This window comes from Arachis hypogaea, chromosome 13 (genome assembly GCF_003086295.3).
Source record: "Arachis hypogaea cultivar Tifrunner chromosome 13, arahy.Tifrunner.gnm2.J5K5, whole genome shotgun sequence".
Lineage (NCBI taxonomy): Eukaryota > Viridiplantae > Streptophyta > Magnoliopsida > Fabales > Fabaceae > Arachis > Arachis hypogaea.
Genome location: NC_092048.1, coordinates 129040408 through 129062946, shown reverse-complemented (window position 1 = coordinate 129062946; position 22539 = coordinate 129040408). Strand labels below are relative to the sequence as shown.

Below are 22539 nucleotides of genomic sequence, written 5' to 3'. Positions count from 1 at the left end.
GTTAGGGTGTATCGTATTAGACATGATTGGGTGTATTTGAATCATATCTATGGGTGTATTTACAGTTCTGACACGGTGTCTTTTGCAGCCTGTCTCAGTTGTTGATGACGAGCTTGTTCCAAAGGTTGGAATGACCTTTACTACCCTTGAAGATGCTGGAAAATTTTACAGGAACTACGCCAAGGCTGCAGGTTTCTCTACAAGAGTTCGGTGCACAAATAGGAAGGGAAACGAGATTAAGAACCAACTGATTACATGTAGCAGAGAGGGAAAATGGAAATCTAAAATATCTCCGGCCGAGAAGACCAATCCGACAGCCGGTCTAAACTGTCCTGCAAGAATTTATATACACACATTGAAGGATGTCGGTGCTTGGATCATTTCAAAGGTTGTGCTGGATCATTCACACCCCTGCTGTCCAAGCAAAGCAGAGATGCTCAAACAGCACAGGGAACTAAGCATGTCCATTCGTCGTACGATAGAGAATAACGAGGAGGCCGGTATCAGACCAAGCAAAACCTACCAATCATTTGTTGCGGCTGCCGGGGGTCACCGCGAGTTAAATTTTATCGAAAAGGACGTGAGGAATTACATTACCAGGGAAGTGCGGAATGTTTCCGAACAAGAAGATGCAAAGGAATTCGGGAAATATTTGTTAAGAATGAAAGAGAAGAATCCGAATTTCTTTTTTGAGCTCCAACTCGAAGAGGATCAATCGATTAAGCTGGCTTTTTGGGCCGATGCAAGAAGCAGAGCCGCCTTTGAGTATTTCGGAGACGTCATTTCATTCGACACCACCTACAACACAAACAGGTAACAAACTGTCCCTGTTTATGATGCCAAATTAATTTATTTTTACGAATCCGCAGTAGAGGTGTATATTGGCTGTTTCATTGGGTGTATGCGAAGCATTTGTTAGGGTGTAGCTAATGATTTTGCATTCTGGACCATGGTAATTTGTTTCAGGTATAATTTGGTCTGTGGTTCTTTTGTCGGGGTGAATCACCACGGTCAATCAACACTTCTCGGATGCTCTTTGATGAAGAACGAAGAAATTGAATCATTCAAATGGTTATTTCAAAGCTGGATTCGTTGCATGGGAGGAAACGCTCCGAAAGGGTTTCTCACCGATCAGTGCGCATCCATGAAAAGGGCTTTAGAGGCCTGTATGCCAACAACAGTTCACCGCTGGTGCATTTGGCACATCATGAAGAAGATTCCAAGCAAATTAAACGGGTACAAGGGACATGCCGATATCGAACAAGAAATGAGCCAAGTTGTTTGGAACTCTCAAAGCAAAGACTCATTCGATAGGAATTGGAACGATTTTCTGCTGAATTTTGGTCTTGGGGACAACAAGTGGCTTTCAGGTAATGTCTTTTTAAAATCTGCATCAGAGGTGTAAGTTACATATTTTCTCGGGTGTATTTATAGACTGTCTTTGGGTGTATTATGCAGATCTGTACGAAGACCGTCACATATGGGTTCCTATCTATCTGGATCACCATTTCTGGGCAGGGATGAGAAGCACACAAAGGAGCGAGAGCATGCATTCATTTTTTAACAAGTATATCACCCGGAACAGCTCGCTTATTCAGTTCGTCAAACAATACGATAATTGCCTCGGAAGCAGGGAGCAAGCAGAGAGAGAATCAGATGCTGCAGATTTTCATACGGTCATACCGTGTGCAACGAAATCCTGCATTGAAGCTCAGTTTCAAGATGCATACACTCACGCAAAGTTTAGGGAAGTCCAAGCGCAATTCAGAGGAAAGGCGAATTGCATCACCAGACTGAAGAATTCCGCTCTAGGCTATTCAGTATACGAAGTCGGAGAACAAGTTTCCAGCTCAATATTCAACAAGTTCGTGGTTACTTACGACTCGGTTGCAGCCGAGGTAAAATGCCATTGCTTATTATTCGAGTCGAGAGGGATACTGTGCCGTCACGCACTAAGCGTGTTAAGCTTCGAACAAGTAAGCCAAGTGTCACCGAGATACATACTGGAACGATGGAGCAAGAAGGTAAAGAGGCGACACACACACATCAAGAGCAGCCACGACGAGCCACTAATGGAGCCAAGAAGCAAGAGGTTCGACCAATTGGTTTTTCGTTCGCAAAATATATGCGAATTTGCCTCCGAATCGGAGGAGCTGACTGCAATTCTGCACCGCGCGTACGATAACGTCATGGCCGAGATGGAAGCATTAAAAGCCAAAAGGAAGGGGACATCTTCTTTATCCCACGAAGACGCCAACTTGGAATCCGTTAACGAGCTTCAAAGCCCGCCAAGGATTCGAACAAGAGGACGTCCAAAAAACAGGCTAGGTTCAAAGCTGGAGAAACAGATCGCAAATGCCACAAAGAAGAAGAAGACGAACGTTTTAAGCGAGGTAAAAGTAATGTTCTTTAAATTTGTGGCGATTGAGTTTATTTTTCTCGTTAATAGTTTAGGTAATGTGTGTGTGTTATATTTCAGATAAACCTGTTTGATGCTGCATCAGCGGCGCATTCAAATTGCAGCCAATATCAAGGACACGTTATGAGTTATCAGTTCAGGGTACCAGCAGCAGGGGATAACTGGTTGGGTGTATAGTTTTTCAGAATATGGGTGTAAAAGCACCGTTATTTTGGGTGTATTTTCGTTAATTCACAATTTAGATATAGACACATATATAGATATATATAAAACAAAAGCTGTAAAAATTCTCAGGTTATGGGTTTATATTTGATTTGATTTTTTTCTTCATATTTTAGTACATGTAATTCATACATTTTGAATACGGTGCAGACAGTTTGGGTGTATATTTTTATACAACCTTGGGTGTATTATTAGACTTGCGTTGGGTGTAGCAGTTTATAGTTTGTGTTTATATATGCCTTGATTTTTTCCTTCATATTTTACCACCTGTAATACAGCTTTTGAATACATCACAGACAGTTTACCAGCACAGATAATTTAACATGGAATAGAAGTTGTTGATAAATGGGAAAAAATATACATGGAATAGAAGTTGTTGATAAATGGCAAATATTTACATCATTTGTTCAATTTACAAACTACCCACTTTCTATATCAGTAGAATTAATCTGACAAAATGGACTTAATAATATAGAGGATGGCTTCGACAGCCTTATAGCACTACTCTCTCTAATTGCCTGATCTCTCTGTGTATTCATCTCACTGAATAGTATACGGGATGCGTATTCCACTCTATAGTGGTCCACCTCCTCCTACAATAAAAAAGTATATTCTGTTTAAACAGCAATATTAATTCAGTAAAGTAATACAGAGTTATATGGTTTTAAAGACAGTTACCTGTGGCCAATTATCCCATTGATACTTCCCCTTTTTGATGTTTTCTGGCTCAATTATCTCCATCCATTTCATAACGTACACAGCGCAGTCATAGCTGAAAACAAAGAATATAAATTACAAATCTCATTTACAAAAGTTTAATGTTCAGACTCACAAATTTATACCTTGTTTTTTGGCCTGATATTTTAACATATGGTGATTTAATTTCCTTCTCCCTCTCCCCTTTCTGAAGAGGTTTCCCGCCGGCATATGTTATCAATCTTGAAAATACGTATCCCTTAAATACGAAAACAAATCAGTAATACACCCGAATGAATGGACAAGATACACCCAACTGAATGGACAATATACACCCATCACAACTAACGAAATAGACCTATCTATTAAAGTAAAGAAGACAGAGGCAACTTACAGTGAATTTATTAATGGTCTTTCTCTCATCAGTGGGAGCTATTTTGTGTAGCGGGTCAAGTATTTGACATTTCCGCTTTCTTGTATTTATCAGCCATAACCACCAATGCCCGGCGTAGCAGACAGGGGCAAAAATCTGAAGGATTCCCACACATGAACAGTGTGTTATTTTATTTTGCAAATAAGTAAATAAGCGTAGTAACAAATTTAGCAAACGAAAACTTACATATGGGTGCGAAGTCAATTTTTTTCTATCTATGAAGGGAATGAAACTCGGGTAGGCTTCCACCCTGAATTCCTTTTTCGTTTTTGGTGATACGAATTCCCCGTTTGGGTGATCCGAAAGCGCCATGCACTGCAAGAATGGGAAACGAGAAATGAAACACTAAACTTACACCCAATGGAACGTGACAAATACACCCAAATCAATACAGAAAATACACCCGAAGATCGTAGAAGTAAGACTTACCACAATATCGGGGGGGAGACAGTATATTTGTTCTTGAAATCTCTTTTCATTTTTGTTGTTGAGGATGAGGCAGACGGCAGATACAATCTAGAAATATATGCCGAAATCAATTTTACATTAATAAGCATTGTAATTGACTTTGGTGTAAAAACAGTAATCTTATTCTAATATTACCTGAGATTCTATATCACTTTTTGCCTGGAGGGAAGCAAGGTGCATTCTCATCAAAATGTATTCTCCTTGGCCAATCAGAGTGCACATCTCCTCATACTCGTTAGTATTGCCATCTGCATCTTCCTTCAGTCTCGTCCCCCAGATGTAGCACTTTTGTTTCATATCATCCGTAATCTGATATAATCCCCGAGGAGTTTCAAACTTTGCAGAACTTTCTCCCCCAGTCTCCCTCTGAATTTGTGGACTTGTGTTTTTTCCCTTCGTCGCGCTGCTTGCTATTCTTTGGACCAAACTGTCCAATTGTTCTATCAAATTCGCAGCTTCTGGAGATTTTTCCATTTCTGTCTCCTGCGTTGACGCCCCCTCCTGGCTTGAATCAGTCAATCCAAGGCTGAATGATGGCACCCCTGGATCTGTTTTCGGAACATAGGAAGCTGTCCGTGCCATCATCAACAGGGCAGCAGCGTCTTCTGCGTCTGGATGACTGCGTCATCATGTATAAGAATAAGAATAAGAATAAGAATATACAGATGATAAGCAAAGATTGATTTTAGTCTGATGAACTTACACTTTAGTTGGAGCTGGGGGAACCGTGGGTGTGGTCTCTTGAAGTTGTTTGGGGGTTTCAGGAGTGCTGCACAGTTACAAAAAATTAATCACGGCGTAAAAGAAACTAATCAGGAACAATATACACCCAAACTGTTAGCTAATATACACCCAAACTCCAAACAAATATACACTCAATACTATTTCTTACGTTTCTGTAGTCCCTTCAATCTGTAGCATAGGGGTTGGTTCAAAATCTGTCTCTGTGGTTGTTTGGGATGCCGGCACAAAAACCTGAATCGGGACTCTAAACAAGAAGAAAAATGAAAGGTTAACAACGCCTTTGAAAATAATAAGGTTATAAGGTTGAATATTATTGTAAAACTCACATTGCAAGCGCTTCGGACGGTGTCTGTTCCCTCACAACCATCATATTCGAATCAGACGGACTCAACCTAAAATACACCCAAAGAAATTCAAGAAATACACCCGAACAATTCAAAAATAAGACAGGCTTTGTTTTTTTGAGAACTTACATACTTGCAGTTTTTGCTTTTTTTTCCTGCCTTTTTTTTCTTGAATAAAATAATAAAGGGCTTTTTTTTCTAAAAAAAAATATATACAGAATTAGAAGTAGAAGGGTAATAGAAGAACAAAAGTAACGGTGATTTGAAAGAGAAATTACATGCTCTGTGACGGCTGGTTTACACTACTCTGTTCTGTGTTTCCTTGAGAGGAAGGAGCATCAGTTCCCAAGTTCACAGCCGGTATTCTAAGACAGATTTGATCCAAGCAACACAACAAAGTTAATATTCCAACTTATTAGACAACATACACCCAACTTGATCCACTCAATACACCCAAATGGTACCACAAGACACACCCAATTCATGATAACAAGATTTTATTAAATAATAAAGCTTCTTACGTTTCAGACGACACATAGCGACCTTCTGTCGATCGCAGGTCAGGTTGGTTCTCCCTGCAAAACAAGAAACAATTATTAGCATGCAAAACACAAAAAAATATGAAATAGACAGCCCATCAAGACATACCCCTCTGCAGCAGATTTATCAACGTTTTGCCCTAGCCATTCATCCAGTTCATCACTTGATATTTCATATGTCTCACTACATTCATAAAGGAAGATGTTAACAAAAATAATTACGACGATAGACGGTAATATAGCTTACGAGGTACTGTACCCGTCAAAGTATTGGTCTTCTTTAGGAGGTGAATCCTCCACGAGAACTTTTTTCTTTTTTGGTTGTGTTCTGGGTGGAAAAAAAAGAGTACCAATCAGAAATAAAAAATTAATTTTATCACAGAATATTATGCAAAGAAGTGCTTACTTTTTTGGTGTTGTTTTTGTTTTTTTCTTTTCCTTCTCCTTCTCTGCAGGTGATGATTCTTCACTCCTATAAGTTAATAACAGACACTTCAGTTAATACACGAAATCTTTATAATGAAGCCAAAAGAAAGGAGTAATAATTTCAGGACATTACTCATCACTTTGTTCAGATTCAGATTCTGAATCAGAATCTGGCTCCTCTTGCCTCTGCTTTCTTTTTCTGGAGTCCATTCTGGAAGGCAAACAGTGATTATTTAGAACATAATAAAATACACCCAACGTGATCAACAAGATACACCCAACTCGAAAAAGAAATTACACCCAAGTATGGTACTTACTTTTTCCCCTTTTTGATGGGGTGTTTTCTTGCTGAATCCTCCGAGTCTTGTTGACTCTCAGACTCAGAGGTAGTAGTGTCACTGTCAGTAGCTGTTTCTGTCTCCGAAGACGATGTTGGACTCGCCTTCCTTTTTTTTGTTTTTTTGATTTCTTGTGTTTTTTCTTTTTTTTCTTTTTCTTTCATTTTTTCTCTTGCTCTTGTCTCCGCCATCTTCACAATCCCCTGAAACATGAGATATTTTAGCTAGCAGCATTCAGGTAAATAAAATACAAGCAACATATTATGTTTACTTACCAAAGTTTCTTCTTTTTCTGCAGTCATTCTTTCCACCAACTTCTCCTTAGTCCAGTTGGCAATCCAAGGCTTTGGTGGTCTTTCGGCCCTCTTCTTGCCTTTGTTTTCAGAAAGATGAAAGTATATTATCATGAGGGCAAAGAGGCAGCCATCAATTGCCTTCTTCTTCTTATCCTGGTAGTCTGTGATGCCTTTGATCAAGAAGGTCAAAACATGCGCCCCCCAGTTTCTCTCCGATATGCCGTCCATCTTAAAAATTGGGGCGAGGTGCACGGGCGATATTTTGTTTATCGTCGTTGGCAAAAGGAACGCCATCTGTATGTAGAGGATGAATATCCTCTTGAACATCAGGCGTTCCTCTTCGCTGCCAACGCCGATTTCCATCATTTCATCGGTAAGACTTTTGAGGGTCTTACCCTGGAATCTTCTATAAATTATTTTGTCATCATCAGAAAGTTGCTTATAAAGTTGCTTATACTCAACTTTCTCAGGAAACAGATTTCCTACAAAAAAGAAAACAACAAAGTATCAAAATCGGTTCAAAAACACCCAAGCATCAACCTTAAATACACCCAAGCATGAACTTAATATACACCTATAATTTTGAGCTAGTTACCTGTTGCATTGATGCCAAGCGCATCACCTATTGTCTTTGGTGTTATTTGGAAAGAACCATATCCTGTCTTCAGTTTGTTCTCCCCAAGTTTGAAGTTGTTTGCCAGTTCCCTTAAGAGTTGGTGATCCACCCTTAGAGGTGGGACGTGCATCAACCCACCAAATCCGAGATCCCTGACAATTGCCTTCTTCTCCTCAGCCATGTTTCTGAACTTATCACTCAGGAGATGTGTGGCACACTTAAGGTCTTTCGTTTGGTTTCTTGCTGCCATTTTGTCTGAAACAAAAAATACACACAAATATACTCCCATTAGTAACAGTAAGATACACCCATATGTAAGAATCAGATACACCCATTGATAACAGTGAGATACACCCATTGAAATTATTCAGATACATTCATATATATCAGTCAGATATCAGTCAAACATGTTTCAATATCAAGCAACATTACAAGGTCTAATAACAGTAAGATACACCCATATGTAAGAATCCGATACACTCATTGTTAACAGGGAGATACACCCATAGATATTATTCATATAAATCCATATATATCAGTCAGTTATCACTCAAACATGCTTCAATATCAAATTAATTCAGATATCAGTAAGATACACGCATATATGAGTCAGATACACCCATTGATAAGAGTAAGATACACCCATATGTAAGAATCAGATACACCCATTGATAACAGTGAGATACACCCATTGAAATTATTCAGATACATTCATATATATCAGTGAGATATCACTCAAACATGCATCAATATCAAGTCACATTACAAGTTCAAACAGTATACAACCCCCAATCTACGGAATAAAGCCCCAAAAATCAACAACAGTAGCAAGAGAACTTAGAACAAGAATGTAGAACGACGTAAAACTTAGAAGAATGACGTAGAACTTAGAACAGTGTGACAAAGAAGCAAGAATAATAGCACAGTAAACCCTAGAGAAGAACGACGTAGAAGAAAACTAAAATTGGGAGGTTTTCTTGATGAACTTACGTTGAGTGTATTTGCTTCGTTTTCTCTTCAGATTCTTCACGTAGAGTTTGATGTTGTTTTGATGGAGGTTTCGAACAACGATTTCTATTTTTTGAACTTTGATTTTTGCTCGAAATTGGGAGCGTTTCCTTGGTTTCGAAGCGTTTTGAGAAGTGGAAGAAGTGGAGGAAGTGGAAGAGTCTGCCATACGAACCGTTTGTGTTGAGCGCGTGATTTTGACGCGCCATGTTATGCTTCCTTATGCGCGTGTCTTCGATTTGGGCTGGGCCAACTTGGAAGCTTGGATACTTGTATGTGTAGCTGGGCCCTTAAAAATAATAAGCGGTGATACGTACAACGTACAAGATTATCCGATGAGGATCAAGTCTCAAGTATTATCATTATAATAATTAGGGAAAAATGAGTAGATAACTTAAATAATATAATTTTTTAACTGAAATTATTTGACAACCTACATGATATAATAAGTTTTAATTTATGAAAACAGAATATTCATATTTAATTATCGGACAATTTCCTATAAATTACCTATAAAAAATCCTAAATATTATATCAAAGATTTCTGAAAATGATTATATCAACAAATTTATTAATCTTTTCGGAATATATTATAGAATTTTGTTATTCTATGTCTTAAAGATATTGATCAAACATATTATAAAAAATATTTTAATATTATTTATTATAAAAATAAATATTTTTATGTTTTTAATGCATTGAATGTATCAAAAATATTAAAAAAAATTAAAATATGTTTAACCAATATCTTTAGACACATGATAGTAAAATCCTATATTATGTAAAACTCATCTTTAAAAAATATTGTATTCGTTGTTAATAATTCAAATAATCTTTTAATAGGTTATTATTTTAAATTTATGATAAAAAATAAAAAAGAATTTAAAAATGTAAAAACTAAAAAGTGAAAATTGGGTGTCTATATAGACTTGAACTGCTTCCTTTTCTCTTTCTCTTTCTCTTTCTTTATTCTCTGCTGAAAAGAAGACATTGTTTTCGCTCATACCAAGTCATATCCATCTGTAAGTACTTCAAACGCTTGTTTTCCTTATTCTGCTTTTTGAGCTTTCTATATTCTCTTCTTAATTGGGTGATCGGGTGAAAAATGTGAAGACTTTACTTGAATTTGCGCTAGATTTCCTCCAGTCTATTGTCAATTCCCATAAGGATATGCCTTTTTCCTTTCTTGAGTCATCTACCTCTGAAATTAACATCTTAGATCTTTCATGTAATTGTGTGATGGCGATTGCAAACAAGCAATTTGTATGTCCATTTTCACAGTGATTATTGTTGTGTTTTTCATCTAAGACATTTTCCCCTCTGATTTTAGAAATGTGAGTGTTGTGTCTTGTACAAACAAACTTTGATCTTTATTCAATGATGATATAATATTGTTTTAGGGATGCCAGTTATTCCGAGCGCATAATATCTGCATGAAGCTTTAAGAAGTTCTGGATATCTGAAAGAAATCAGCATGCGTTGGTTGGGTCTTTCTGTTGATGTGTTCCGTCAAGTTGTGCGGTTGAATTTGTATTGTAAAGTTATTCTGTAAATCACCATTTCCATAATACTCTATTATATTAGCTTTTTCCCTTGTTGCTTGGGCTACTGCCATGGAAGCTACCCAGTGTTTTATCTTTTCTTCTGATAAGTATAGAATTGGCTAAGATATAGGAAGCGGAGGCAGATTCCCTGTGTTGTATACTTGTATCTTTAGTGTGTAATTGTTGCGTATTGATCTCTAGTCTGGCCATCCCTGTTTTTTGTTTGGTGTCTTCGTTGCCATATTCTGTTTGGCATTTCTTTGGCGCACATAAAACATTCAGATTGAGTGATTGACTGAGTAGTGTGGTAAGGGTCAAAAGAAGTTATGGTGTGCCAAGCAGCAAGCCAAACAAGATTTCGGGCATTGAAACATGAGAATGGCCTTGAAGGTGAATCGACAATTGTTGTTAGAGTTATAGCTTGCTTCCAACCGCTGCACTTTTGTCAGGTCAGTGAAAACATTGGTGATTGTATACATTATCCCTGACTGTTCGTTTGAATCATTTCTATTATCTATACATGTGATTATAAGCTAGTAGCTTTTTTGAAATTTTGAATCATCAATGCTGTTTTCTGATCCTTTGCAGGCTGAGTACTTCCGTCATTTGCTTAAGCCCGTCACGTAGATTTACTCAGATTTCATTTTCGTTAAGTTGGAGTTTGTTGTTTTCCTTTTCTTTCCTTTTTTCCTAAGAGAAGCAGCAAGTCACTGGAGATCTAATCCGATATCTGGTGTACATAGCATTTACGGGTATGTCTTTCCAAATGCACTTTATTCTCTAGTGTCAAATGCTTCTTGCATTTAGCATTGAGTGATGGATTCTCTTGTTCTTTTAGGTCGTTTGTTTCGTTGAATGGTTAAGGCTGATAGATGTTTGCCTCGCCCACAGCATGTGGCTTGGCGATATCCATATTTGAATTGCTTTGGCATGCTGGAAGACCCCAGCTTACTTGGTATTTCAGCATGTTTAAATTCTACCACTCGCATCTTTCCTGCTGTCAATGCATTTCAAGGACCTGCAGCTCCTGCTATCCCGGGTCCAAAGACTGAGCCAACAGATGAGTTGAAACATTTCCTTCGGCATCCCATTGCAAAAACAGGTTTCAAAGAAGTGCATACTGGAGGGTCTTTGCAAAATGCAAATCCTGAATCTTTGCAGAGAAAATTCCTGATTTTTGACCGCTCTGGTAATAAGACACGAATGTTTTACGGTCCTGGCCTCCCTCATGTCCAGGGTCCAATTATTTCTGCTAGAGAATTTCCTCTAGCTTGTGATATAAATGAGAAGGGATGGACAAGTAGTATGCGTCAAAATGGTCTAGCCGATTGCAGTTTACCAAAAAAGTCTGATAATGATCATGTAGGTCATGAAGAAAGTGAAATGCATGAAGACACGGAGGAAATCAATGCATTGCTTTATTCTGATGATGATGACAGTGATTATAATGATTGTGATGATGACGAGGTAACAAGTACAGACCATTCCCCTTTGGTTACTAAAAGGACCTATGGTATGCAAGAACAATTTCAACACACAACTGAGGGGGTTGCTACCTATGACTGGCCTAACAAAAGGCCGAAGTTAGTTGATGGTGGCTGCAATAGATCACCACAACCTGTGGACAGTTCCAGTTCGTTAAGACCAAATGAAAACCACGAGTGCATTAGTGATGCTGAATCACAGAATTCTTTTGGCGCTGAGAAAGTAGGTAAATCAATGGCAGGTGATTTTCAGTTGAAAAAGGACCAGATTCGGGAATTATTGAGAGTTCTTGAGAACTTGATTCCTGGTGCAAAAGGAAAGCAGCCACTTTTTGTCATTGATCAAACTATTGAGTACTTGAAAGCTTTGGCGTCCAAAACTCAACACTTGGAGTAAACTATAATTAGCTACTCACTGCCACCCAGGTTCAAGTTTTAGTATGTTGGTTGAAGTGGAAAGATGCATTTCTTTGAGCTCTTTTTTAACCTAGTATGCTTGCTTGTTTCTTTTCTTTTTGTTTCGGGGTACATATGTTTGGGAAATAAAGGTACTAATGCTAAAATAGATAGTACTACTCTCTTTACCACTGCAGTTGGAGCAAATTGCGCAATGGGGCTTCAATTTGTTGACCAAATGATTACAATATAGTAGCTTTTGTTGAAGGAGTAAAGGGTCACAGATTGAAGGGTATGGAGGCAGTAGTGGCAAGCTGTGCTGTAAATATGAGGACCCTCTCCTTTTTTTCTCTCAAGTGTTGCACCCGGTTGGTGATTGAATGCATGCGCATTGAGTAACTGGGGTCCCACACTCCACCCGCTTTTTCCAATTCTTGATTTCATGCTTTTGTCCTCTCTTTCATCTTTCAAAGTATGCATACATAACATGCTGCCATAAAACTCTTAAAGTACCATGAAAGTTCTCCTTGTGTTGGGGATAGTGCTTGAAGGGGAGAGAGCCCTCCTAGTGTTCATCATGAGTTTCTTGATGGGGCCCCTTTGTGTTTGGGTATAGCATTTGTGGTGAAGGGTTACTTTTGTTTTGAGGGAGGAATGATGATCAACAATTCTAGTTTATCGTACTTTGTGATTGATATAGGTCATTATGCTATTATGTACTATATAGCATGTGTCGGTTGTTTTGATTGTGTGAATAATGTAATGTGAAAGATTATGGTAGTGGTGTATCATGTATGCAGGTTTATCTTGTCAGGTGTCTGATGTGCTTCATGCTTGTATATGTTGAATCTTGAATAATTTAATATTACTATCAATCTATGATCCCATTATCATGTTCCTTATCTTGTACATTTTGCATGTGCTCCTCAAATGATTGTAATACCTCATACAAGATATTTTGATGACTGATATGGCTAGAATTTAAATAAAAAGTGTAAAAATGTTTTCTGTAATCTATTGCTGATGTATTATTTTAATAATCTATTATTTTGCATGAGAATATCATACAATTAATGCACCAAGTGGGAGTAAGCTCTAAGAATCGAAAGATGGATATTGGTAAATATAGAAGCTCTACTATGGAAGAATTATACTCTTTGTATCATTAGGTCTTTGTGGTTTAGAAATCAACCAAATAAAGACGAATAAATGTGGATAAAATGGTATCCTAAATATCACCTATTAGACATTGATTTTGAAATTTTTACTCAATCAAATCAGTTCTCCAAATTTTTTAACGCCAATCAAATTCATCGCATTTAATTTTTCATCAAAACACATTTTTTTCCATGCATTTGTAGGTGTTTTCTTCTTAGGTTGCAGCAGCTTCAAATTCAAACTAAACAATTTTATGATTTATAATTTTTGAAACAATTTTTTGTTATTTTGTTGTTTTTATTGGTTACTTCATTGGTTATATTTCTCTGTTTTTCACCATCACAATCACTGTAGAAGGAATTGAACAAACCTATATCTCTTTTCTTTTTATTTAAATTTTCGTTTGATTTAAGTGTGGAGTTTTTAAAAAAGAAATTATTCAAGGAGGCAGGTATTGTCGTACATGAAGCCATGGGCAAGAGTGTAGGTTAGATCCAGAAGACATTGGGACTGTTTGTTAATTATTTGCTTTTGGACTGCATTAAGTTTTTTTTTATTATTGTTTCAGTTTGTTGTTTTAGTCAATTAGTGGTTCCTGCACTTTAGGAGAAAAGTAGTTTTTGTTATTCCACTTCCTTATCTAGTGGGTATGTGGCAGTTTCTGTTCATCCCACTTCCTAGTTTAGTGGTGATGTGGTAGTGTCATGGATTAAAATCCTATAAATGTACTGCTTCAGTAAAGTAAAAATGTGTGATTCCCATTCCTTTCATCTACGTATTTTTCTTATATCTCTGTCCTAAATATTTCTGGTTATACCATAAACCAACAAACTGGTATCAGAGCATTCTTCTTACGGGGCCTGTGAAAATGGAAGGTGAAGCAAGTCTCTCACAAATTGCTCCGCCCACCTTTGATGGAGAAAACTATGACCTTTGGGCAGTTAAAATGGAGTCTTATTTGGAGGCATTGGACCTTTGGGAAGCCGTGGAAGAGGATTACGAAATTCCTCCGCTGCCAAACAATCCTACCATGGCTCAAATAAAATTGCACAAGGAGAAAAAAACAAGGAAGGCAAAGGCAAGATCATGTCTCTTTACTGGTGTTTCATCAATAATCTTCACCAGAATCATGACTCTCAAAACACCAAAAGCAATTTGGGACTATTTAAAGGAAGAATACGCAGGGGATGAGAGGATTCGAGGCATGCAAGTGCTCAACTTGATGAGGGAATTCGAGATGCAGAGAATGAAAGATTCTGAGACAATCAAAGAATACTCTGACAGGTTGCTTTCTATTGCAAACAAAGTTAGATTACTCGGCACTGAATTCACTGATTCTAGAATTGTGGAAAAAATTCTAGTTACAGTGCCAGAGAGATATGAAGCATCAATAACTACTTTGGAGAATACGAAGGATCTGTCCAAAATCACCTTAGCAGGAGTGTTACATGCCTTGCAGGCCCAAGAGCAGCGAAGGCTTATGAGACAAGATCACGTGGTTGAAGGTGCTTTACCAGCCAAGCATCATGAAGTTGGAAGTAGTCAAAGCAGCCAAAGCAAAGACAAAGGTAAAAAGAAAAATTACCCACCTTGTGAGCATTGTGGCAAAATGGGTCACCCACCCTTCAGATGTTGGAGAAGACCAGACGCAAAGTGCAACAAGTGCAATCAGCTTGGACATGAAGCTGTAATTTGCAAAGGCAAATTTCAACAACATGAAGCTAATGCCAATGTTGTAGAGCAAAATGAAGAAGATCAAATCTTTGTGGCAACATGCTTCTCAGCAAGGAGTAGTTCTGAATGCTGGCTGATTGATAGTGGTTGTACAAACCACATGACATATGATAAAACTCTTTTCAAGGATTTGAAGCCTGCTAAATTCTCAAAAGTCAGAATTGGGAATGGTGACTATATTTCTGCAAAAGGAAAAGGAACAATTGTAATTTCAACTAGCTCAGGTATGAAAACCATTTCAGATGTTCTGTATGTGCCTGACATTGACCAAAATCTGCTTAGTGTGGGTCAATTGTTAGAAAAGGGATTTAAAGTTTTTTTCGAAAATCTACATTGTCTTATCTTTGACACTACCGGTCGGGAGATTTTAAGGGTTAAAATGAGAGGAAAAAGCTTCTCATTTGATCCAATTGTGGAGGAGCAGACAGCTTACATCACCCAAGTCAGTCCCACTGAACTCTGGCATAAGCGACTTGGTCACTGTCATATTCAAAGGATGCTGAACATGAAGAGGAAAGATATGATTGAAGGTCTACCAATACTCTCTGATCATTTGCCAAATTGTAATGCCTGTCAATTTGGTAAACAAAACAGAGTGTCATTTCCCAAAACAGTTTGGAGAGCCTCTCAAAAGCTGCAACTCATCCACACTGATATGGCAGGACCTCAAAAAACTCCATCGTTACAAGGTAGTTTATACTTTATTCTTTTCATAGATGATTTTACAAGAATGTGCTGGATTTTTTTCTTGAAATTCAAGCATGAAGTGGCTGGAGTCTTTGTAAAGTTCAAGAATATGGTGGAAACTCAAAGTGGGTGCAAGATACAATTTCTAAGATCAGATAATGGGAAGGAGTACACCTCAACACAATTTGATCAATTTTGTGAAGAAGCTGGTATTGTACATCAACTCACAACCCCATACACTCCAGAGCAAAATGGAGTTAGTGAAAGGAGAAATAGATCAGTAATGGAGATGGCCAGATGCATGCTGCATGAGAAGGAATTGCCTAAAGAATTTTGGGCTGAAGCGGCCAACACAGCCGTTTTTCTTCAAAATCGACTTCCATCCAAGGCTTTGAAAGACAAAACTCCTTTTGAAGCTTGGTATGGATATAAGCCTTCACTAACCTTTCTTAAAGTGTTTGGTTGTGTTTGTTTTGCACATGTTCCACAGGTTAAGCGCGACAAGCTTGACAAGAAAGCAATTCCGGGTATTTTTGTGGGTTATAGTTCTGTTTCAAAAGCCTACAAAGTGTATCATCCTCAATCTGGAAAGTTGACTGTGTCTAGGGATGTGCATTTCAATGAAGATCAACAATGGGATTGGAAGAACCCACGAAAAACAATTGAACCTTGTAACAATATTGAAGATGATTATGGCGGAAACCAAACAACAGAGTTGTGTCAAAATGAATTAGAAGATGATCATCCCATCAGAGGCACAAGACTGCTGTCAGACATTTATCAAAGATGCAATGTAGCAGTATGCGAACCTAGTTGCTGTGAAGAAGCACTCAAGGATCCAAAATGGAAAAAGGCAATGGAGGATGAGATTTCAATGATTCAAAAAAACAACACATGGGAAAAGGTTGACAAGCCTCAAGACAGAAAAGTTATTGGAGTTAAATGGGTGTTCAAAACAAAGCTTAATGCGGATTGCTCTATCAATAAATACAAGGCCAGACTTGTAGTAAAAGGGTATGCACAAATTTTTGGTGTTGATTATTCTGACACATTTGCACCAGTGTCTAGATTAGATACAATTAGATTGGTGTTAGCAGTTGCTGCTCAACAAGGCTGGAAAGTATTCCATTTAGATGTCAAATCAGCTTTTTTAAATGGAGTTTTACAAGAAGAGATATATGTGGAGCAGCCAGAGGGATTTGTTATGCATGGAGAAGAAGATAAAGTCTATCTACTAAAAAAAGCCCTTTATGGATTAAAACAAGCACCAAGAGCTTGGTACAGTAGGATAAATGAACACCTATTGAGCATAGGCTTTGTAAAAAGCTTGTCTGAGGCCACTCTTTATGTAAAACATAAGGGAAAAAATTTTCTCATAGTTTCCCTCTATGTTGATGATCTTTTAGTAACTGGAGATGATACAAGTTTGGTTGAAGAATTCAAGCAAGAAATGATGCAAGTTTTTGAAATGACTGATCTTGGTCTTATGTCTTATTTTCTTGGAATTGAGATCAAACAAAATGAGGATGATGTGTTCATATGTCAAAAAAAATATGCTAAGGAAATCTTAAAAAAATTCCAGATGGAGGAGTGCAAAGCGGTTAGCACACCAATGAACCAAAAGGAGAAGCTGAGCAAAGAAGATGGTGCTGATAAAGTTGATGAAGGCTATTACAGGAGCTTGATTGGATGTTTAATGTATCTCACTGCAACAAGGCCGGACATTTTGTTTGCTGTAAGCCTTCTCTCGCGATTTATGCATTGTGCTAGTGAAATGCATTTAAAGGCAGCAAGAAGGGTATTGAGATATATTAAAGGTACTGTTGATTATGGTGTGAAGTTTGAGAGCTGTCAAAATTTCAAGTTGTGTGGATTCTCTGATAGTGACTGGGCTGGATCCATTGATGACATGAAGAGCACTTCCGGATATTGTTTCAGTTTAGGCTCAGGAGTTTTTTCATGGTGCACAAAGAAGCAGGAGACAGTAGCACAATCCACTGCAGAATCTGAATTCATAGCAGCAACAGCAGCTGTAAATCAAGTTTTGTGGCTGAAAAAGATCTTATGTGATTTACATCTCCAACAGAATCACAAGACAGAAGTGTTTATCGACAACCAGGCAGCAATTGCGATTTCAAAGGATCCAGTGTGTCATGGCAAGACTAAACATTTTAACATCAAGCTCTACTTCTTAAGAGAGATGCAGCAAAATGGAGAAATAACTTTGGTTTATTGCAGGTCAGAAGATCAATTGGCAGATTTGTTTACAAAGCCACTTCCTGTCAGCAAGTTTGAGCTATTGAGGCAGAAAATTGGAGTTTGCAGATCCTAAAGCAAGGAGGAGTGTTAATTATTTGCTTTTGGACTGCATTAAGTTTTTTTTTATTATTGTTTCAGTTTGTTGTTTTAGTCAATTAGTGGTTCCTGCACTTTAGGAGAAAAGTAGTTTTTGTTATTCCACTTCCTTATCTAGTGGGTATGTGGCAGTTTCTGTTCATCCCACTTCCTAGTTTAGTGGTGATGTGGTAGTGTCATGGATTAAAATCCTATAAATGTACTGCTTCAGTAAAGTAAAAATGTGTGATTCCCATTCCTTTCATCTACGTATTTTTCTTATATCTCTGTCCTAAATATTTCTGGTTATACCATAAACCAACACTGTTGGAGATAGTAACAATGCATAAAAGATTGGAAGAGTTTCAGGTATACCGGGAATACCGGTGTTTCAGTTGTTTTAACGTTGATCTGAATTATAAAAAATATATATAATATATATTAATTAAAATCAACGGTTAAAACAACTCGAACACCGGTATTCCCGGTCTACCTGATAACTTTCCTAAAAGATTAACCATTCATGGATTTCAAAACAAAACATTGTCTCCAAATAAGTGCATGGACAAGGACACCAGAATCAAATCGTTTAATAGGAACATGAGCACAAGTGAAAGTTAATTATTATCAAATCACAATATATTATTATTTGCATTCACTCTAATTGCCACCTTTTTTTACTATTGAAAGGATATAAAATTCATCACAAGTGGGTCTATGTTGTTCTACCGAATAATAGAATAATGTATATAACTATATATATCAACTTATGTAAGATTACAAAAGAAACATATAAATCATTTCTCAAATAGCAGTCTATTTGTTATCTGTCACTGTCTTTGATTCCATTATTTAGTGCGTGGTTCATTGACTAATTGTGGGCTTGTCACATTATAACTGGGTCACTATTTTCATGCACGATGCCATGATTAATCTTGCAACATCTAATCATGTTTCTTCGTTTATGTATATTCCGTACAGTTATAAGTTTACATTATATTTAGTTTTCCGTACTAAAGTTAGCTACACTCCAAATTAAAATTAAGAATCATGTGTGAATTGTAATCTAATAATTCCAGTTAAGGAAATCGGCATTATAAATTAGCTCAGGGGAATATAATTGTCAAATTCTTGCAACTCTAGAAACGGAAAATAATTTGCAGAATGAATAGTACAAGGGCGGCTTGATTGCTTCAGCAAACCATAAAGTAGTGTCTGATTGCTTTAATTAAAGGTATACAGAATAAAACACATTATTCTAAAATAAATTGATATGTTGAATAGTCCCGTGGAGATGAAAATTTGCTGATTGCATAACGGACCAGAAAATCTTTGGACTGTTGTGTCAGTATCTAACAGTTCAAAAAGTTATGCACACGTGGAAATTAGTGCTCCTCTCATTTAGGTCCTAATTTTATTGGTCTAATAGAAGTTGAAAATTATGATGGTTGAGCTTGACATAATTCATCCATAATCACCAAACATATGATTGTAATGAATATGAGATTGTCATGAAATTGAGTTTCTCCACCTTCTAGTTGTCTTCCTGGTGTGTGGTTCTTCAGGAGTTGGAATCTGAGGTGCAATGTGATGATGATGATTATCTGTGATCTTGGTGAGTTTGCTGAGTTTCTTCCAGCCACTAGTCCATGGTGAAGTGTGCTTCTGCTTGAGCATGAGCTTATCAAATTGTTTCTGAAGATTCTCCATGTCATTCTGAAGCTCCAAATACTTGGTCTTGACAGTCTCAAGCTCAAACTTGAGTGTGTTAATGTCTTTCTTGGCTGCTGTCCACCCTTCTTGGAAGGATTGCGGCGTCCCTTCCAGAAGTGTTTTCCGGTTGGTGAGCACAGGAGGCTGATACTGATGAGATTCAACACCAACACCTTCTTTCAAAGCAGTGTTGGCCAGTGCATTGCTTATCTTGACTTGCTCAGAGAACAGAACTTGGACTACTACTCTTAGTGGTAGCCTCTCATTTTGAGCAGCATGCATGCAAGCATCAATGGACAGTTTCTGGCAATCCATTACTCGGCACAGTCGCTTCCTTTCGTGCTCGCTAAGCGTCGGATGTGCCTGTTAAATTCAATTCATTAGAACATTGCATACTAGTTTAAGAATGAATTAATAAAAAGTTACCTTAAGATAAGAATCAACTGCCCTGTAAAGGCCATCATCAGATGTCCTAGCTGAGTCAGGCAAAGCTTCTGCAAGAACCTGAAACTTTGTGAGGGAAAGGTTCCTGTCTCTGGAAACTTCAGTGAGATAACTGTCAACAAGCCTTGCAACTCTTGCCTTTGCATTCATCTGCTTCTCCGAAAATGATTCCCTATTTGGACTAACACTCTCACTCTGCTCCTGAACAAGAAAATGCTCCAACACCCTCTGAACAAGATCCACATCATACACAGTCTCACTTTTTTCATAACAAGGTATCAAAAGATCACCAAGTGTTGCTTGCTCAAACTGCATTCCCACCCTCTTCTCCAACTCATTCACCAATGCAGGTGCCACTTTCAACATGTTTGCCATCCTAAGAAGCCTCAGCAAGAAGCTGCATGTAACACTGTCCTTCTGTTGTGGAATTATGCTGATTAGGCTCTCAACTATCATCCTTTGATCTTTAGCTTGAAGACTGGTAGTTGAAGTGTTCTCTTCTTTGGATGCAGCCACAATCATGTGAAGTCCTCCACCACTACTACTGCTACTATTACTGTTGCTGAAATTGCTTGATTCATCTGCTGGCATTGCTGCTTCATTCATCATCAACCCTGGCAGCCATTTTGATGCATAGTGCATTATTCCAGCACCAATCAATTCAAACCTCATTCCTTTTACCTTGATTGCGGTCATCACTCTGACAAAGTGATCAATTCTAAGGATTGAAACATCTTCAAACCACCAATCAGGTGGAACAACTTGATTCTGGTTCCTACTGGGGCTAGAATCCTTCATTTCAATCCATTTTGGGCTTGAACCTTTGGCTGCTCTTCCTGTGTATGACCACCTTATTCCTTTCGGATTGGCGCAGGCCTTCCACGCAATCGATTCGCTGCATCTTCGGACGATTTGAAGGTTCTCTGCCCACGGTGAGAGCTTCTCACAGCTTTTCAACACAAGTATGGAGTCTCTCCATGAAGACAAGACCACATAGCTTAGAAATGCTTCTGTTTTGAATATGAGATTGCCTTCTTCTAAATCCTCTGTCATTTCGAGATACTCCGCAGTGCATCTTAGGCCCGAGATGTTGCCTGCTGTTAAATCAACAGGGATTCCATAGCAGAATTTGGATGCAAGCTCAAAAGCCTCAGGTCCACCAGGGAGATCATCCATAACAATCTTGCTCAAGTCAGGGTCTCGCGAATCGTATAAGATTCTGTTCAGCTTTGCACTTCTAGATAGCAGAGGATACTTTCACAAAATAGGAGAACAGAATGAAAAGACCACACAATCCAATAGAACAAAACAAAACAAAACAAAATTAAGGTAGGTACCTTGTGCAAGTGGAAATTAGTTTCAGCAATTTGAATTAAGAGGTCACTTGGAATATCAGCTGAAACATACCTTGATACAATAACACAGTAGATGAATAAATTCACAGCAACAGATGAAGGCATTAGCATTATGAATTTGTATACATACCAAGAGCTTCCTCTTTGGTGAAACTCTTGAGTTTGGACTCCAAGTTTGGTTGAAGAGATGAGTCCTGCTGCTGAGTCTCCCTGGGATTCCCACATGGCTGAGAGGTTAGCTAACTTGGATTGGATTGGATTGGATTGTTGTCCTTAGAAAAGTGGGTTTAAGAGAAGAATGGAAGGGGCACAGAAACAAAGTTCATGGAAAGTGGGAGGAAACCACATGGGATGCTTGGACTTATCTCAAAAACTTGTCGGTTTCTTCTCACACACTCAAATCACTCAGGAGTGTCTTGTGTTGTGTTGTGTTATGAGGATGTTCTGTTTCGTTTCTTGTTCATTTCAGCTTTGATTTTGAGATATATACCACTCAATACTCAGTGTTCATGTGTTGTACTAGTCTACTAAGGTAGCTTCATTTTCTAATTGCTACCTCACCCATGTATGTCTCTTCCTTTTCACCTTATTCTTTATTTGTGTGTTTTTGTGTGTGTCTCCAAAACATTCCTTTTCACCATGAGAAACAATCAACGAAGCATTTCTTTTGGTGATTCTAAACTCCAACATATACATGCAAATCACCATTACCAACTATATAAGAGTGATTACACACGGATAAAAAAAGAGTGAAGAAAAATCACGCGTCCCAACTAAAATGTGTGAAAACGTCAACAAAAGGAAACATCCAACCTTGTCATTTTGGGATAACAAAACCGTTCTGTTTTTGTGGTTGTCATATCAAACCAAAGGTTAAAAAATTCAATTCAATTCAATTGCAACGTGTCTTTCTGTTATTGAATTCTTTTCCGTTTCACTTTGTCCCCTTAACATTCTGATTTATCATATTCACATATTAGTATACTTTTTAGAAAAATAACATCAAAGTAAATAAATTACTAACAAAATGTGTTTATATTTAACACTAAAATGTTAATATATACCTGAAATATTGTAACTCAATACGTGAAATTAAGACCGAATATCAAGAATAGTAACATACTAACATGAATGCAATCGC

General features: G+C 37.7%; 4 protein-coding genes across 8 annotated transcripts; 2 read left to right on the top strand and 2 right to left on the bottom strand.

The window, feature by feature from the left end:
• The first annotated feature begins 1096 nt into the window (after positions 1-1096).
• LOC140177728 (protein FAR-RED IMPAIRED RESPONSE 1-like) lies at positions 1097-2483 on the top strand. Its single transcript, XM_072210878.1, has 2 exons — positions 1097-1370; positions 1459-2483. The coding sequence occupies exons 1-2, from the start codon at positions 1097-1099 to the stop codon at positions 2481-2483; spliced, it is 1299 nt and encodes a 432-aa protein (XP_072066979.1).
• Positions 2484-2999: 516 nt separating this feature from the next.
• Positions 3000-8836, bottom strand: LOC112736039 (uncharacterized). 2 transcript variants are annotated; one of them, XM_072212495.1, is made up of 21 exons: positions 8532-8836; positions 7521-7796; positions 6905-7407; positions 6609-6832; positions 6425-6502; positions 6272-6337; positions 6125-6193; positions 5975-6049; positions 5848-5901; positions 5605-5691; positions 5456-5524; positions 5309-5374; positions 5131-5226; positions 4942-5007; positions 4374-4857; positions 4200-4286; positions 3957-4085; positions 3732-3866; positions 3484-3596; positions 3320-3413; positions 3000-3234 (listed from the first exon to the last, which is right to left on the bottom strand). In XM_072212495.1, the coding sequence occupies exons 1-21, from the start codon at positions 8716-8718 to the stop codon at positions 3061-3063; spliced, it is 3132 nt and encodes a 1043-aa protein (XP_072068596.1). In that variant the 5' UTR covers positions 8719-8836; the 3' UTR covers positions 3000-3060. The 2 variants fall into 2 exon arrangements, with proteins under 2 accessions (XP_072068596.1, XP_025641183.2); XM_025785398.3 differs by lacking the exon at positions 5456-5524.
• A 626-nt stretch (positions 8837-9462) lies between these two features.
• On the top strand, positions 9463-12866 carry LOC112733354 (transcription factor bHLH143). 3 transcript variants are annotated; one of them, XM_025782287.3, is made up of 5 exons: positions 9487-9571; positions 9950-10542; positions 10682-10845; positions 10932-12003; positions 12171-12866. In XM_025782287.3, the coding sequence occupies exon 4, from the start codon at positions 10949-10951 to the stop codon at positions 11972-11974; it is 1026 nt and encodes a 341-aa protein (XP_025638072.1). In that variant the 5' UTR covers positions 9487-9571; positions 9950-10542; positions 10682-10845; positions 10932-10948; the 3' UTR covers positions 11975-12003; positions 12171-12866. The 3 variants fall into 3 exon arrangements, with proteins under 3 accessions (XP_025638070.1, XP_025638072.1, XP_072068595.1); XM_072212494.1 differs by having other exon boundaries at positions 9493-9571; positions 9959-10542; XM_025782285.3 differs by having other exon boundaries at positions 9463-9571; positions 10932-12866.
• A 6208-nt stretch (positions 12867-19074) lies between these two features.
• Positions 19075-22537, bottom strand: LOC112733353 (root phototropism protein 3). Of its 2 annotated transcripts, XM_025782284.3 has the most exons (4): positions 21529-22537; positions 21381-21450; positions 20026-21297; positions 19075-19962 (listed from the first exon to the last, which is right to left on the bottom strand). In XM_025782284.3, exons 1-4 carry the CDS (start codon positions 21621-21623, stop codon positions 19396-19398), a joined length of 2004 nt encoding a protein of 667 aa, XP_025638069.1. In that variant the 5' UTR covers positions 21624-22537; the 3' UTR covers positions 19075-19395. The 2 variants fall into 2 exon arrangements, with proteins under 2 accessions (XP_025638069.1, XP_025638067.1); XM_025782282.3 differs by having other exon boundaries at positions 21381-22084.
• Between the last annotated feature and the right edge of the window lie 2 nt (positions 22538-22539).